This window comes from Pinus tabuliformis, chromosome 5_2 (genome assembly GCF_031772625.1).
Source record: "Pinus tabuliformis cultivar Carrire ecotype Pingquan chromosome 5_2, CPIR1, whole genome shotgun sequence".
Classification (NCBI taxonomy): domain Eukaryota; kingdom Viridiplantae; phylum Streptophyta; class Pinopsida; order Pinales; family Pinaceae; genus Pinus; species Pinus tabuliformis.
The window spans coordinates 718117880-718136663 of NC_142306.1; the positions used below are offsets into that span (position 1 = coordinate 718117880).

Consider the following 18784-nt stretch of genomic DNA (forward strand, 5'->3'; position numbering starts at 1 on the left):
TGATTAACCTAAAAATTAATGCGAAAATCACATAATACAAATATTGAACGCATAACAACTTTAAATGAGTGTATATTCTTCTCATAAAATGTCAAAGTCAAAACATTACAAGTATAACTAATTAATAGTTACAAAAAATGAGCTTGATTTCCAAGCATAACTTAAATTTAATCAACAATGTCATGTAATCCAAACTCTTTGTCCTATAGAGTTTCATCATTATCTTCTTCCACAATATTTTTTGCTTCATTTTCCTCTTCTAATAGATTTTTGATGTCTGTGAATTTCTCAATGTATGCTTTCCAATCATTCCTTGTAATGGTGGTTGGGATTCCTTTGCCTTTTTTGCCACAGGTGATTCACTAAAGTCCCCTTTCTTCAACCCAATTTCTTGCTTTGCATTTAGAAGAAATTGAAGAACATTAATTCTTTGCTAAATGAAATTGCACTGTATTGGATCTTTTTCAATTGCAACACAATTTCTTCCTTTTTGAAGGCAACATGATAATGTTGTACTTAATTATCAAGCACAAAAAAAATAATCAAGTAAATTAGTACAATGACATATTAATTAAGAAATAACATATTGAAATTCAATTCCATATAATAAAACTTACCTGAGCCAGAAAATAAATCCAGAACCCAATTTTTTTCATTTGAACATATGTCTATAAGATAGTTAATCAATAACTGTGGTTGTTGATAAATGTTAACTATCTTTCCATTTGCTTCTATGTCTTCATATGTTAGTTTTCTCACAACAGCATCATAAGTCAGTGTTTGGCTATGACTCTTTCCATCTACCTGATTAAAAATCATAGACATATAGCTATCATCTTTTTTCCAACTATCAATATGGCTGAACTCACAATCATTTAAAAATAGTTGATTTTCACGGTTAAGAAGATTTGACTTTTGTCTTTAACATGAAATAGTAAAAATTCAATTAATTTATACATAAATGAATTTTTCAACATTAATCAAATATACATTTTAAACGTCATACCATGTAAGTTGCATCCTTGAATTTGTTTTCCTCTTGAAACTGGACAATAACATTGTCAATTGTGTGTTTGAATGAAATGTCACAAATCTCCATAATGGTGATGACGTGACTTCTAGAAATCCTGCAACCACTTTACTAAGAACTTGATAAGTGTAAGGGTCACTATCATAGTCAATGTTTGGAATATTGAAACCATGGGGAATATCTGTGATAACTAGGGCATAATCCATTTTAGGTATGAGTTTATCAATGTCTTCACAGTGGCCTTGTATTACTTGATATTGAAGTGTCTAGCCCATTCCAAATGAAATGAGTAAGTTGGATCAAGTTCAACATTCTTAATACGTTTCTTCTTTAGTCTTTCAATCTTTATTTTTTCAACAAATGATCTGAAACTATCCGGTTGTCCATTATCATCCTTCTTCATATTTTATAAAATAAACAAATATATGTATAAGTTATAAATTAAAAATAGTGCACAGCTAAATAAAACTGAATGTATAAATCAACATACTTTTTTAAATGCAAGATAAAAAAACTTTTAATGTTGATGTAGAACTTGAATCTGGATAGTTGCATAAAACATCATCTCAACTATCTTCATTCAACAAATTAACCATTTGCTCTTGAATTTTCATGTAAACTTTGTGACTGCATAGATAAAGTAAAAAAAGTTAATATAATGATATGTATAACAAATAATACCAAGAACAATATGTTATATTTAAAAAAAAATTATAGTCTAGAAATAAATAAAAATAATTCAACAAACTTACTTTTGAAATTCTTCAAATATTTCCTCCAATGATAATTCCCCTGACCTCACACAAGATAATATTGCTTTGACCATTTTTTCATCTTTCACTCCTTGCAATGCTCTCCAAGGTGTGATAGTCATATCTTCTAAAAGCTGCTTCATTTCAGGACTTGATTTACTGTTGCTACATATAAATGGTTTAGACTTTTTGACCTTCTGGTTATTAATGCCAATGTTTTCTCAAATGCTAAATATCTCATTTATCAACTCCCATATCTCTCCAGTGCTAAATGCCATTTGGAAAATGTTATCAACACCTATGAATAAATCATTAAATTTTCTGCATTTGCCACCTTTTGAATTGATTTTCTCTTTAATTGGATAGCCTATTTCCATACAACATTCCTTTTAGAAATCTACAATAACATTTATCCTATCCCTAACACATTTTTCTTCAAATTCACTATGAATAAATTTAACCCTTTGGATGAAAGTCATAGATATCCTATATTTATTATCTGAATTATGATCCCATGCCACTAATTTTACTTCTGTATCTGATAAACCAGCATAAATGATACTCATCGCCCCTAATCTACAAGCCCGTTTGGCTGCCGTGAACATTATCGGACCCGTTTGGCTGTTATGAGCTTTACCGGGCCCACTATGCTCACAACAGACGTAATGCATAAATTTCGCTCGCAAAAAGTTTTAATTTAAAAAAAATTCTACTGCATTAAACTTATTTAGTATTAAAATTTGCAAGGAAAAAAAAATTAACTAACCTTTCAATTGCGAGAATTCTCCGTTGAATATGTTGATAGCGATGTAGCTGCTCCACAAATTCACTTCAATTATTTCAACGAACCTTAAAAAATCTTGATGTGATGTGAGTAATAGTGATAATGGAATTTATTATATAGGTGAAATTACAGAAATATTTTACCATATGGTTAATGTGGGATTAATTTGTTTTAAAAAAAATTAACATGTTAATTTTTTTATGGCGATATAGGAAACTATCATAAAGCAAATATTATGGAATTGTTTTATAGCGGGGTGAATGTGAGATTAATTTGTTTTAGAATGTATTAAAAAAAAAAAAAAAAAAAAAAACATTCAATTGTTTAGTAAATATTATATACTTTAACTATTAAAACAATTTAGGTAAAAGTTGTAGTTTACAATTTTAACTTTAAAAATTTATTTCATAAAAAAATTCAGTTTACATTTTTCAATAAATTGTAGAATAAAATAATGAAGGGAAATAAATCTAACAAAATTTTTGGAGGGAAAATTTCATTCTCTATGCTATATAATATCTTTAGGAGACTCTGCATTTGTATCATTCAACCTCTTTTATTTGAAAGGGATGGATTCCCCTGATAGTGAAGTTTTGCTTTATACAATATCAATATCTTCATCATGTAACAACTCTATTCATATTGATGAATATAACGAGAATTCTTCCACTATGAATAGAAAGTCAATTCTTCCACTTAGTCCTAATCCTAAGGACTATGAGAGCATCACTAATGAAAGAGGGGATGGAGAATTTCAAATAAATAAAGAGTCACAGATTCCACTTAGTCCTAATTCTAAGGACTATGAGAGCAACAGTGATGAAGAGCATGATGATGAATTTCAAAAGAATGGAGTGTCATGGTGTCCACTTAGTTTTAATCCTGTGGACTATGAAAGCAGCAATGATGAAGATTATGATGATTAATTTCAAAAGAATGGAGTGTCACGGTGTCCACTGAGTCCTAATTCTAAGGACTATGAGAGCAGCAGTGATAAAGAGCGTGATGACGAATTTCATGTCACAGTGTCCACTTAGTTCTAATTCTAAGGACTATGAGAGCAGTAGTGATGAAGAGCGTGATGACGAATTTCAAAATAATGGAATGTCACGGTGTCCACTTAGTCCTAATTCTAAGAACTATGAGAGCGGTAGTGATGAAGAGCGTGATGACGAATTTCAAAAGAATGGAGTGTCACGGTATTCTCTTAGTCCTAATTCTAAGGACTATGAGAGCAGTGGTGATGAAGAGCGTGATGAAAAATTTCAAAAGAATGGAATGTCACAGTGTTCTCTTAATCTTAGTCCAATGGACTATGAGACCAGTAGTGCTAAAGAGCATGATGAAAAATTTCAAAAGAATGGAGTGTCACGATGTCCACTTAGTCCTAATTCTAAGAACTATGAGAGCAACAGTGATGAAGAGCGTGATGATGAATTTCGAAAGAATGGAGTGTCACGGTGTCCTCTTAGTCCTAATTCTAAAGACTGTGACAGCAGCAGTGATAAAGAGTGTGATGATGAATTTCAAAAGAATGGAGTGTCACGGTGTTCTCTTAGTCCTAATTCTAAGGACTATGAGAGCAGTAGTGATGAAGGACAGGATGATGCACTTAGTCCTATTTCTAATGACTATAAAGGTAGCAGTGACAAAGGACAAGATGCAGAATTTTCAGTAAGTAAACAGTCACATTTTTGACATAGCCCTAATTCTATGGACTATGAGAGCAGCACTGACAATGCACATGAGGAAGAATATCCAATAAAAATCGAGTCAAATTTTCCATTCAGTCCAAATTCTAAGGACTATGACAGTAGCACTAAAGAAGGGGAAGATGAAGAATATCCTCCAAGTCAGTGTTTGAAAAGCACAACTGATCATAATGTGGATAACATTCCTCTTAATGATGATGAAAATCCTTATACAAATGATGATCCAATGATGGAGATGTTGCCAAGAAATATTGTATCGAGGAGTAGGAGCAAAACCTTTTCGTATCAATGCAAGATGTTTTAGTTATACAAGGGGTGGTGCAGAATATCTGACAAGAAGAAGTTCTATCAGCGCTCTCATTTCTAGTGAATGTTGTCAAAAAGATTGCTTGAAACATATGGATTTCAAATTTGCATTAGAGAGCAGGAAGAGATATTTGTCAATGAATAAAAACATGCAAAATTCATATTTAGTTGGGTGCATGCAATCTACATTGTCAGGTTATGATTATCATATTGGGTCTTTATTTATTTGTAAAAAGGCTTTCAAAATGTTTCATTCAACTGGGAATTTTCGTTTCTCGAGAATTCAAGAAAATTTGGAAAAGGATCCCACATTTTATTCAGAAGTACTTCATAAAAGACAGTTTGGGCCATTATCAAATACTGCAATGTCATGGATGAAAGATTTCTTTTCAAAGCATGGAGAGTGTATGCCAAATAAAGAGACAATACATATTCCAGATAATTTCTCAAGACAAGAAATCTACAACTTATACAAAGAATATGCAAAAGGTGCTGAGGGACAGGGCCGGTTTATTACGTATCAATATTTTGCGAAGGTATGGAAGGAAGAATTCAACATTGTATGTATTCCTAAGAAGACAATGATGGGGATTTGCAGTACATGTGCTTTTCTTAAATAAAAAAAGGGACAAATGTGAAGGGTCAAAAAGAGGTAAGCAATCATAGCTTTAACTTTTAAAATTGTATAGTCATCAACTATGAAAACATATTTCTTAATGGTTTTCTTTTATGTTGTGTAGGTTCAATTGTCAAAGAACTTCAGGAGCATCGTGAAAAACAAACAAGTGAAAGGAAAAATTTGTACAAGCATCGAAAAAAGTGTTATGATAATCCAAATAAATATTTGGGTTTGATAATTGATGGTATGGACCAGAAGAAAACACTTTTACTACATTTTGTTCGCACACCCAAAAATTTACAGGAGGAAAATTTTATTTAGTATCACTTGGTCGGTTGTATGGTCTTCAATGGGAAAATGTTGCCAAGGGTGTACTTCATAGTTCCAGATATTCATAATGATGCAAATCTGACCATAACCATAATTCATGATATGCTTTTTCATTGGTCTGGTAATCTTCCTGAAGTTTTGTATCTACAATTGGACAACACTTGCCGTGAAAACAAAAATTAGGTTGTTTTTGGATATATAAACATTCTTGTTGAATTGAGATTTTTTCAGAAGGTAAAGGTTTGTTTCCTTCTTGTTGGGCACACTCATGACCATATTGATCAAATGTTCAGTGGTTTTTCAGTCACATTGAGGAGGAAGGAAGTTGGGAGCTTGCCATCATTAATTGAACCTATTAAGAAATCATACATGCCAAAGCTTACTTTTGATGTGTTGGAAGAAACAGTTGACATGCGAAGGTTTATTCTGGGATCACATGGTGAGGGGAAATGCGTTGAACAACTTAATGACATTAGCTTCCAACATCAATTTCGTATCAAAAAAATTGATGGGAAAACACTAATATGGGGCAAGAAGTATTCAACTACCTCAGAATGGGTATCGTCATCATGTTTAGATTTTTGAAGTTCATTCCAGATTATCCAATATTTGCATCAAAAATATTGTTATTACAATCAGTTCGTAAAGTTCATAATGCACACAAACAGAATATAGATATAAATTATTCTAATTGTCTAGAAGAAATTAAAATATGTATTTGATATACATATGAGTACTTTGACATCGCTGATTCAGTTTGGTGGGTGTCATTTTTCAATAATCAAAGTGATATCATTTCAACAACAACAAATGAAGATATAACTTTGAAAAATCCATTTATTTGGGCACAAAATGTGTCGAATGAACATGAGGAAATAAACATTGTTGAACAACGACAATCTCAAGGTATTATTAATTATTCACAGGCAGAGGAAAGAGAGATGTATATTGGTTCCAGAAGGTCTCGTGCACACGTGAAGCCATGGAAAACCTTTACAGGGGTTTATAATAGGATATTAAGGAGGGTTGCATGATCGCAGTGCTAGCAGATGGAGATCCCAATGGCTATCCATTCTGGGTTTCTAAAGTTATAAAGGTCTTTACAGAAAATGAGAATGTTACAGGTGTTGAGGTACATTGGCATGCCACAAATACACACCCATTCAATGGTGTGTATAAGCCAGAGATGGTAGTTGACAAAAAAATGGTGGGAAGAGAAAAAGAAAGGGTACAAATATAAATCGTCGTCGCACAAGCATATTAAAATTGGAGGATGTTGACATACTTGTTTATGACTTCAATTTAACAAAGAGAGGAACTCTTCGCTTCAAGACGATAAAGATTTAGGTTGTTACTAGAAAGAACAGTGTTGAGATGAGAGTTTGCTCAAACCAGTCGTAGATCTAGAAGAATTTTGAAACCTGAAATGGTGGGCATGCATGTGGACTTAGATGGGGCACTAGTTGATGAAAGAGAAGAATATGGAACATCTTCGTCAGCATCCAGTCACTCATCTGAAGATGTGAATTTTGATGGTGTGCAAGAAAATATGAGTGATTTTGAAATATTGTTTAAGATAGTTTATATAACTGATGTTTGCATTATATCTTGAAATGAATTTTTTGATTTCCATATGGTGTTAAATGAAAAGTTATTAGTCATTTTATGTTGTTGGATTATATGTCTTAATTATGATCATTTTTATTGTTTAGAATCTTTACAATGCAATATTAAATTAGAGATATAATGTATGTTTCATTCAATATACAAATAATGACATGAATTCATTTAGTCATGTAATTTGTTCATAATGTTATGGTTTTTTAATTTTATGGTTGAAAAAATTCCAATTTCTTTTGTATCTAGCATGTTATGGTTAAAAACATGTTGAATTTATACTTAGGAAAAAAAAACATTAGTGTGTTTTTTCCTCATAAACAACTTTTTTTGGCACATAAAAATTGGGTTTTATTAGCATTTTTAAAAAATGTTGAAAATTGACCATAAAAAAAAATCATTGTTCCAGTATCATCACTTTTTCATTTTCAAGGTGTTTTTTGCACGAAAATTTATTTTTCACTGCCATTTTTAAAACATGTTCAAAATTGACACTAAAAAAAAACATCATTCCAGTATACACACTTTTCATTTTTAACACTTTTTTTGATGTTTTTTCGGGTTTTTCACTGCCATTTTTAAAACATGTTCAAAATTGACCCAAAAAAAAAACATCGTTCCAGTATACACACTTTTCATTTTTAGCACTGTTTTTGATGTTTTTTCGGGTTTTTTTTTGCTAGAGTTCCCGTTTCAGAGTTTACATTGTTATATGCATACATTTTAGACAACACCTTTCTCAAGGCCTTCAACAACTTTAAGGTTCCAAAAATCCCTCAAAACATTTCAAGAGAAAGTTTTAGTATTTTAGAGAGCTTTAGGGGAAGTTCCTTCATCTCTTTCCGCATCGCTGGTTATTGTCTTAGGTATCTGGAATTTGCATGAATTTTTCTTCCTTTTATGTTTTTTAGGGAAATCTCTTCTCAAGTGTTTATTCTCTACAATTCCAACACATTAATGGATTTCTGGCCTATACAGCTTTATGAGGTCTCTGATTTTCGCAATTTGATATTCTTCCATATTTCAAGTGTTTGCTACATGTTGTGATAGTCCTTAACATAGGACAAGTTTCATAGCAACACCGCGTTTCGCTTTGCTTGGTCTTATTTTCTTCTATGATCTTTTTGTTTTCTTCCCAAAAGATCTTTAACTTAGCTTTTAAGCTTTTGAAGGTTTCGGTTTTATTAGGGAAGTCTTCTTCTCCTTTTTCAGGATGGGCTTGGTCCATGTTGTGTTGTACCATATGACCGCCCATTTTTTTATTCTCTACTGCAAATTATATCTTCTTCTATGTTATTACACACACCTAGTTGTTAGTTACACCAATCATATCATGTTAATCAATTACCTTGTCATTTAAGCATGTTGATCTTATGTTTTCTAGTTATAAATATAAGAAAATTTCCACCATGTGAATAATTCTAGTGAAAGATTTGATTAAATTTGATATGGCAAGGGATCGTTTTATTTACATCCATAATCACTATTCCTACAAGTTTACAACCGAGTGAATCTAATTCATGAGTGATTTATTGAACCGTAAAATAATTATATTTATATATATATAAAAAGCAATTTAAAAAAAAATATATATATATATTTTAATTAATTATATATAGATAAAACAACTTACATAATCTAAGTACAAAACAAATGAAAATTATTAAATTGAAGTGAACAAATTTTACTATTTCGTTAGAATTTAAGTAATAACACAACTACATACTTTTAACCTCCTCCATTATGTTTTGTGATAAGTCGCGAGGCCTTATTATACTGGAAACTCCTATTTCCACCACTATAGTTTCATTTATGCGCAGTTACATGCGTGGGAGATAGTCAGAAATGACTAGATAATAAAAAAAAAACGGTATGTTATAAACTCCTATCTCCTGCGCATGTAGCCGCGCATTAATGAGGCTATAGTGGTGGAAATAGGAGTTTCCTTGGGAACGGTCTACCCGAAAAAATCACCTTTCCTGGGGAGATTTACATTATCAATTTTGGCTGAGAACCTCTTATTCTCGTTCCGGCGGCGGTGTACTCATTGTTTTCAGTTTTCTAGTTTTATTCCATACATCATTGGTCCAGCGGCCCCTTCAATGGCCATCACCATTACTCTGCGGCTTCAAATTCCATCCCAGTCCAGAAGGATCTCTTGTTCGAAGTCCCGACTCTAGACTCCCAACTTTTGAGCCATCGTCATCGAACTTTCAAACGGCGGAGGGATCGATGTTGTACCTTGCGGGAAAATTTTGCCTGCACATATTCATTAATTACCTAATTCACTGAGCCGTTGCACCACATTCAATCGGATGAGGGATCATAGTTGTACGTTGCTGGAAAATTCCCCCATAGTTGTACGTTGTTGGAAATTTTTGCCTGATTACTTATTCGGCATTAAATGAATGGCAATCAATGTAGGTTTGACTTGACCTAAACTTTCTTTTTCAAATTTTGAAGGTTTGTCGATAGGTTGGGAGGAAAATGTTTATTTTCCACCCGACAGTTAATTTAATATGACTTTTATGCCCACATACATGGGTCAATAAATGCACATATTTGGGAATTTAAAAAAGTTAATTTAATATGTTTTTTTAATGCTCATATACATGTGTTCATAAATGAAAGTTAAAAAAGAAAATTCAATCTTTTAATGGTGTGTTAATAATTTGATTGATTTATTTTGGGTTTTAGATTGTTTGTATTTCACTAAATTTTTTTTAATATAAAATAATAAGTTAATAGTCTAAGATCCAGAAGACCCAGAAGTATTTTATTAGAGTGAAAACTTTTTTCCTACTAAACAGTAATTCAATGTGACTGTGGGTGAAGTTGTCCATTATATTAACATATTTCTAACTCTGTTGCCCCAAGGTACTCCGAGATTGTTTGTATTAAAATACACGACAGCCTAGGGCAAGTGTATTGTCTTTCCGTCCTCGTTTTGAGTGGGTCAAAGGTGTCAGATTCAAAGCCTTCCGCGGGCAACATCATTCATAAACAACCTCACTGACACCACACATGAGAGACGAATGGCCTAATAAAATTGCATATAATTAAAAAATAAATCGAATGTTGCCTTCACCATTTACATCCCATTTTCTTGCGTTCTTCCACTTTTTCAGATTCCACCGCACAATCTGCAACCACATATTTACACGAATTACAACTCTCACCGACCCACCAACTTCTCGCACGCGTTTCGCCGCAGAAGAGTGCAAGCCTTACCACGTATTAAGAGTCAACACTGCATAAACCGTCATTCTACATTCTGAAAATTCCTTTCTTCATTAGTCACTCAACTCTCCTATACCTAATCCGATGAGGTTTCTTGCCCTATCCATTCTCATTATATTTCTGATCCACACAGATAAGATATCATGCAATTCACCTCCTCCGCCTGTGAGATGCAGGCGTAACGATTCTACCGATTGCACTGTGACCAACGCCTATGGAATCTTCCCGGACCGGGCCACCTGCAGAGCCCGGTCGGCGGTTTTCCCTTCGTCGGAAGAAGAGGTGGTGGAGGTGGTAGCTGAGGGCAGTAAGAAGAAACAGAAGATGCGGGTGGTCACCAGATGGTCTCACTCCATACCCAAACTCGTCTGCCCAGGAGGGGACTCTGGCCTTATCATAAGCACTCGGGAGCTGAAGCGCATAGTTGGTGTGGACGAAGCGTCAATGACGATTACCGTAGAAAGTGGAGCGTCTCTGAGGGAGGTTATAGATGCTGCTGCCCAACATAATTTGGCTCTCCCTCACTCGCCCTATTGGGAGGGGATTACCATCGGAGGGCTGCTCAGCACCGGGGCACATGGCAGCTCTCTGTTCAATAATGGAAGTGCAGTTCATGAGTATGTTGTTGGCATGAGATTGGTGGTACCTTCGCCTCCGGGTTATGCGAGTGCTGTGAGCTTCGATGAATCCCATCCAGACCTGAATGCTGCTAAGGTTTCTCTCGGCCTTCTTGGAGTCATTACGCAGGTACTCTCACAGCTTGGAAACTTTTTATTTAAAGTAGTTATATCTTCTATTTAGGTTATGACCACATTTTTGTTCAACCATATGGTTCTCTACGTGCCCTCAATGATGAGAGTCTGTGAATAATGCCGGATATATAGCTGTGGTCCTGTCGTGAATAATCACTCTGCTGTAAATGATTATTTATATATAATAATCAATTAAACTCAAATCTTGCTGTAAATGATTATTTATATATAATAATCAATTAAACTCAAATCTTAACTGCACTAATTAATTTAAACTCAAATCTTAACTACACTAATTAACAAAACAGGATAGTAATGAACATGTATATTACTGGTTTAAACTTTATAATAGGTTTTATAGTATTTTTATATTATATTTCATACTGCTGGACAATCCATTAATATTTAGTTTTTAAATTGTTAGTGGGACAGTCATAGCTAGTTGCATGTAGGTTGATTTATTACTGTTGTTTAAAGATTATCATGGTATTTGTAATTACTTAGTAATCGTCGGTAAAGGTTGATTTATTACTGTTATTTAATGATTATCACGTACTTGTAATTACTTAGAAATAGTTGGTAAGGAGTAGACTGGGTTTAATCTGTCCCTTTATATCAGAAGAAAACAAATTCTTGACCAAATAAAAATAATTTTGAAACAAATTTGAGACTTTGTTGATACATTAATTTATTAATAAAAATATATGAAAGAAAAAAAAACACCTCTGTATTAATATAAAAATAACATTTCCTCCTACTGCCATATGTCTTTTCAAATGACACTTCTGTGCTTGTTATCAATTTTAGTTGGACCAAGCTCCAAAAAGTACGCCGCTGTTTTGATAAAGTCCTCTTTTACAATCAGATTTCTGTTCTAAAAAATGAGTGCATTCCTACTTTGCCACATGGCCCAAATGAGATACAGTGGGAGAAATCTATGTCTAACTTTGAACCAATTCCATAAACATCTTCTTAATAATGAAAAATGCTTAATTGGCTTGATAATATATTTTTAATATTTCTCATTAAGTGCATATCCATTTAATATAAAATAGCAAAAAGATGTGGAATTACTTCTCTATTAAATATGGATGTGACATGTAATTCTATATACATTAAAAATAGAGAAAATACCAGCTTATCGTTCAAAATAAATTTATCATATATATATATATATATAAAAAAATTTTAGTTTAATTATTAATTATTAGTTTGTTTTGAATTTTGTCATTACAACTATAGATTTTATTAATATTATATATCTATTTATCTATCTATCTATATATATATATATATATTAATCAAATAATTAATTATTAATATATATATATATATATATATATATATATATATTAATCAAATAATTAATTATTAATATTAGTATATTTTTTATTTTTAATATATAGAGATATAAATATTTGATTTTTATTATATTCAGATTTTTTTTTAAATATTTGAATAGAGATTATATTTATTGTCATAGTTATGAAACAGTAAATTTAAATAGATTAATCAAGACACTGCTTTCCAACTATAGAAAGCACTTATGTATGTAAAATGCAAAAATAAGAGGATGAAGAATATATATTATAAAATTTAAAACATTAAATTAATGTTTAAAACTTTCAAAGGAAAGAGATGTATTATAATGATATTTTAGTACTTATATTTGTAATATGCAATAATCAAATGAAATATTCAACATATAAGTTTATCAAAAGAGGTATTATATAGATAAACTGAATTTAACATAAATCTTTGTACTTGTAAAGATGCTACAATTGATTTATTGAGAATTGAATTTTGGGTTCGGGCTCTGGCGATGGAGGGAACGGCGCTAGGGTTTCGGTGAGGCCCCTGATGCACTCTGACGGCAGGGCAGGTTAGACCCCTGTCACGGCACAGACGATCGTGGGCAAGGAGGAACAAAGTGGGGGCAGGGGGACTTATACAACGGGTTACTGGCTAACTGTCTTTAATCTGAAAGGAATCCGCGGAGAACCCACGGGAGGGAGTTTTGAGCGGAAATAATGGCAACGGAAAATGGGGGGGGAGAGATCCCCTCCTACAAAGAAGTAATAACAGGAGAAGCTCGTAAGGAACGACAGAACGGGGACGGACGGAAGTACGAAGGAGAATCCTCAGCCGCGGGAGCTCAAAGAAGAACTGGCATACCAAGCAAATGTCTCCCAAGGGCGACGACCAGACCCAGGTTTGTGATTCCATCAAACTCACTAGAAGATTATAGAAGCTATATGAAAGATTATGCTTTGATTTGTAAGTTCATAGGATACTGGCCGAATGAGAGAAACCTCATAAGATGGATACAGCAGAAATGGAAACCAAAAGGACATGTAGATGTCAAGCTGGGGGCAAAAGGTTTCTTCACAGTCATCTTCTCAAATCTAGAGGACAAGAATAAGGTCTTTGAGGAGCAGCCACACTTCATGAATAATGCGGGCCTGTTCATAAGAGAGTGGGTAGAATGCTACAATCCAGATAAGGAAAAATTACTAGCGGCCCCGGTGTGGATCCGTCTTTTCGGCCTCCCGTCAGAGTTCTGGAAACCAGACATCCTTCAAGGGATTGGAAACTCCATAGGATCTTTTGTGAAAGTGGCGGAATCCACTAAGAGAGGAAAATATACCACATTCGCTAGAATCTGTGTGTATATGAATATCACTGAACCCCTGCCAGATTCAATAGAACTGGAGTACCATGATGAAATATGGAACCAAACCCTAGATTATGAACACATTCCCTTCCGGTGCAGACGATGCCATGAATATGGCCACCTGCACAGAGACTGCCCCATCACGATAGCTGAAAAGGAACGAGAAGAGGAAAATGAACGGAAGCGGAAAGGGAGAAACGAAGACAAAGAAGAAGATGCCTTCCAAACAGTCCACAGAAGGAACAGACGAGGAAACAACCAAGGACAAAGAAGAACCCCGAGAGAAGATCAAAATAATGAAACCACAAACAAGTTTAAAGTATTGCAAGAAGAAGGACAGGGAACAGAAGTAAGCGAAGAGGAAGAAGTTGAGGAAATGGAAACAGGAGAGGAACAAGCCGATAAAGAAAAAGAGAAAAAGGGAGGAAAGCAAGGAGATGATCCAGAAGAGGTAACGCAGGAAGAAATAGGGGAAATAGGGGAAATGGAGATGGATCCACCGAAGGAAATAGGGGATGAAGAGGAGCAGGTAATGGCAAAACTATTACAGGCATGGAAAAGAATTGATGAAAGATTCATACCAGAGGAACAAAAACAGAGGTACAAGGAGGCATTTCAAAGGTACAAGGAGAAAAGAAAAAGAAAAGGAGACACAGCAGAGAAAGAGAACCAACAACTCGACAAACAGGGCCTACAGATACTAGGAGTGGGAAGCTCTGGCAAGCCCGGGAAAAAGAGAGGAAGGAAAACATTGGGTGAAATACTCCAAGAAGTGGGAGAAGCACTGGTCAGCTCAGGAAAAGTGATCCCCTTATCGGATGTATTCACTACCCACACAAAATTGTTAAGATGATAATCACAACCTGGAATATAAGAGGCCTCAATAGCAGAGGCAAACAAAGATACCTGAAAGAGAGACTTAAAAACGAAAAGCCGAGTATTATGATTTTACAGGAAACAAAAATTAGTACTGAAAAAATGCAGGAAATTCTGAACCGAAATAAAATTAGATATGAGATAATGGGACAGGATGCCACTGGCTGTGCAGGAGGACTAGTTATTTTATGGAACCCAGATGAAGTTCTGATCAGTAACTGGATAAGCTTCCATCGAATACTAACAGGAAAAGTAAATATTCTAGGAACGAAAGAGGAGGTCTTCATATCAGGGGTATATGGACCTCACATCCCAAATGAAAAAGATAAGTTTCTCCAAAATTTAAAAGCACTTAGAAGCCTAATCTCAGGAAAACAATGGATTATCGGAGGAGATTTCAATCTTATCAAAGAGATAGGGGAAAAAAGAGGAGGAGTAAGAAGAATGGACAAAGAAGGAGAACAATTTAGAGATATGATAAGTGAACAAAAACTGATTGACATATCAACCAATAACGGAGTACACACATGGAACAACAGAAGAGGCGGTGAGAAACAAATCGCATCTCGCCTAGATAGATTCTTAATCTCAGAACAAATAATGATGAAGGATGTCTTCATTGAAGCAACCATTCTCCCAGTAACCGGTTCGGATCACTGGCCGATCAAATTAGAAATAGATCTGAAACAAAGACCAAATAAAAAGCCCTTCAGATTCGAGGCCTTCTGGCTAAGATGTGGAGATCTAAAGGAAAAATTAGAAGGCTGGTGGAAAGACAGCAGGGTGACAGGAAAGAACAAGACCCATAGGTTTCAACTAAAACTGAAGGAAATAAAAGCTCAGATAAAGAAGTGGAATAAAGAAGAATTTGGCAACATCATGGAAGAGAAAATCAAGCTAGAAGGAAAAATGACAGAATTGCAACAATTAGATATAACAGAAGGCATACAAGAGGAAAGATCCAAAGAAGAAGGCAGAATATTATCCCAGTTAGAGGAAAGAAGAAAACAGGAAGAAATACTCTGGAAGCAAAAGTCAAGAGTGCAATGGCTCAGGGAGGGAGAAAGGAATACGAAATTCTTCCACAGAGCAATGGTACAACACAGACAGCGGAACAGAATCTTCTCTCTGAGAAACCAGGAGGGGAACAGAATCATCCAACATGAAGATATTGAAAACGAATTGTTAAAGCATTTTAAAACAATTTTGAAAGAACCACAAGCAGATAGAACAGAAGACATAGCCAAGATACGAAGGGAAATACCGACTATGGTAACTAGAGATCAAAACTTGGCCTTAATGCGAAGGATAACTAAAGCAGAGGTGGAAGACATTGTCAAAAATATGAAAAAGAACAAAGCCCCAGGTCCGGACGGTTTTACTGTGGAGTTTTTTCATGTGGGATGGCATTTCTTAGCTGACGAAGTCGTGGAAGTGGTGGAAGAAGCCAGAATAAACCAAAAAATCTGGCCAGGGATTAATGCAACCCTTCTGACCCTTATCCCTAAAACTCATCAGACAGAGCAGGCAGAGGGCTTCCGTCCCATAGCACTCTGCAATGTCATATATAAAATCATATCCTCAGTTGTGGCTCAAAGGTTAAAATCGATACTGCCAAGCATCATCTCGCCAGAGCAAACGGGCTTTGTGGAAGGAAGGCAGATATTAGATGGGCTAGTGGTGGCCCAGGAAGTGATTCACACCATGAAGACGAAAAAAGAGAGAGGGATGCTCATCAAACTCGACCTCTCTAAAGCTTATGACAGGCTTAACTGGAAATATCTAGAAACGATCCTCAAAGCTTTCGGTTTCAGTGACAGATGGGTTAATTGGGTCATGAGTATGGTTTCATCGCCAAATTTCTCCATACTGTTGAATGGATCGCCAACACCCACTTTTAATGCCTCAAGGGGTCTGAGACAAGGAGATCCCTTATCTCCCTTCCTCTTTATCATAGCGGCTGAAGGATTAGGGCGACTCTTCAAAAAGGAACTTGAAGAGGGGAAAATTCAAGGCCTCAAGCTTTGGGGAAATCAAACGACTGTAACTCATCAGCAATTTGTTGATGATATAATGATCTACTGCAGAGCAATGTGGAAAGAGGTGAAAAGAATCAAAAAAATACTGGAAACATTTATGAAAGGCACAGGGATGGAAATCAACAACGAAAAATCTAGAACCTTCTTCTTCAACACCGCGGAACCAGTGGAAAATCACCTAACCCATGTTTTAGGCTACAGGAAAGGAGACCTCCCAACCAAGTACTTGGGAATAATGTTAGATTCATCCTCGAGGAAACTTGGGAATTGGAAACACATTCTGGAGAAAATATCAAAACGATTGGATAACTGGACCTTTCGTACCCTAAATCTGGCAGCGCGAGTGGTGCTCCTGAAAGCTACCATTCAGGCCATCCCCATATACTCGTTATCAATAATGGCAGCCCCGAAGGGAATTTGTAATAAATTGGTTGAGATATACAGAAAATTCTTATGGGGGGGACCGAAGCAACAGAGAAAATGGGCCCTGTGCTCATGGAACAGCCTTACCCAACCAAAAGAGAAAGGAGGACTGGACCTCAAGGACCCTTGGATCTTAAATCAAGTGCTGGCGGCCAAGCTTCGGTGGAGGTGGATTCAGGGCGGGCCAGATCTCTGGAAAGAAATCTGGTCGTCCAAATACAATATGCCTCGCACTCCGGAAGGAATCCTCAGAAAGCAAGAGATGCCCCGTGGCTCGGATATCTGGAATTTAACCATTCAAAACAGAGACCTAATTGACCAGTATATATTTTGGGAAATCAGAGGGGGACATGTAGCGAAATTTTGGAACGAAGCCTGGCAACAGAGGGAAAAGCTCATACACAAACAAAACCTGGGCGACATACAGAGAGACGGAGAGACAAGTAACCTTACTACAGTGAAGGATTATTGGGCTGAAGAACAAGACGATCAGGAATGGCGAAGTTGGAAATCGACAGAAGTTTGGGCAGAGAACTCCACAGAGGAACAAAGAGCGAACTTCAACAAAGAAATGGATTCGAGACGGATAAAGAGAAGAGAAGGTAGAGATATCCTCCGATGGGGCACAGAAACAAAAGGAACTTTCAATATAAAAGAAGCTTATAAAATAAAAACCTGGGTAGCGCAAGAGGAGGAAAACCTAAACTGGAAAAAGCTATGGAAAACAAAATGGTGGCCTAAAATAAAAATGTTTGCTTGGTTGATAGGGAGACAACGGATATTAACCTGGGACAGAATTCAAAAACGAGGCTTCTACGGACCCTCAAGATGCTGTCTATGTAATGAAGGAGAGGAAGATCAAGAACACCTCCTCATAAGATGCCAGACCGCCCAGCTCCAATGGGAAAACACAAGAGAGCTCTTCTCGTCTCCAGAAAGGAATCATCGGGATATCATCTCAACCCTGATTGAAAGAGGAGAAGGAAACTTCAATAGCAAAATCGTAGGCCGGGCTTGGAGCCTTGTGGCAGGGTTTAATGTATGGAATCTGTGGAAGGAGAGGAACAGCCGTATCTTCATGGACAAAGTATCTAAGCCTGAGGATATATGGGAGACAACAGTAAAACAAGTTAGGGAATCTCTCTTAGCAGAACACTGGAATGAGGAAGATTGGACAACATCAGAAACAGAGATGACAGTGTTGAGGAGACTAAACTTAGAGCAAGGGATGACCTATCAGCAAACAAAGCAACCACAAAATCACATGGCGACTCAGAGCCCTGTTCGGTTCCAAAAACCAGCGGAGGGATTTATGAAACTAAATTTCGACGGAGCTGCGAAAGGAAACCCTGGACTAGCGGGATATGGAGGCATTTTTCGTAACAGTCAGGGATCAGCAGTATGGATATACGCAGACCATGGAGGTACAATGACCAACAACGAGGCTGAGTTCATGGCAGCCTACCAAGGTATTAAAATAGCCAAAAGACTTGGTTACAGCAAGCTGGAAATTGAAGGAGACTCCTCCCTAGTGGTGGAAACGATTAAAAAACTAAATAAAGGGAAGAATTGGGATAAGGTCGCCACAAGCTGGAGAAACGCAAGTATCATCCAGGATATTGCTGAACTT

The 18784-nt window shown here is 35.6% G+C and overlaps 1 protein-coding gene across 1 annotated transcript in view; it reads left to right on the forward strand.

Annotated features, from left to right (window-relative positions):
• Positions 1–10421: 10421 nt before the first annotated feature.
• Positions 10422–18784, forward strand: part of LOC149161206 (putative L-gulonolactone oxidase 6) — a 28078-nt gene continuing 19715 nt past the window's right edge. Inside the window, exon 1 of the mRNA XM_089435497.1 lies at positions 10422–11137. Within this exon, the coding sequence (XP_089291623.1) occupies positions 10475–11137 (663 nt within the window). The 5' untranslated portion in view covers positions 10422–10474. The remainder of the gene's footprint in view (positions 11138–18784) is intronic.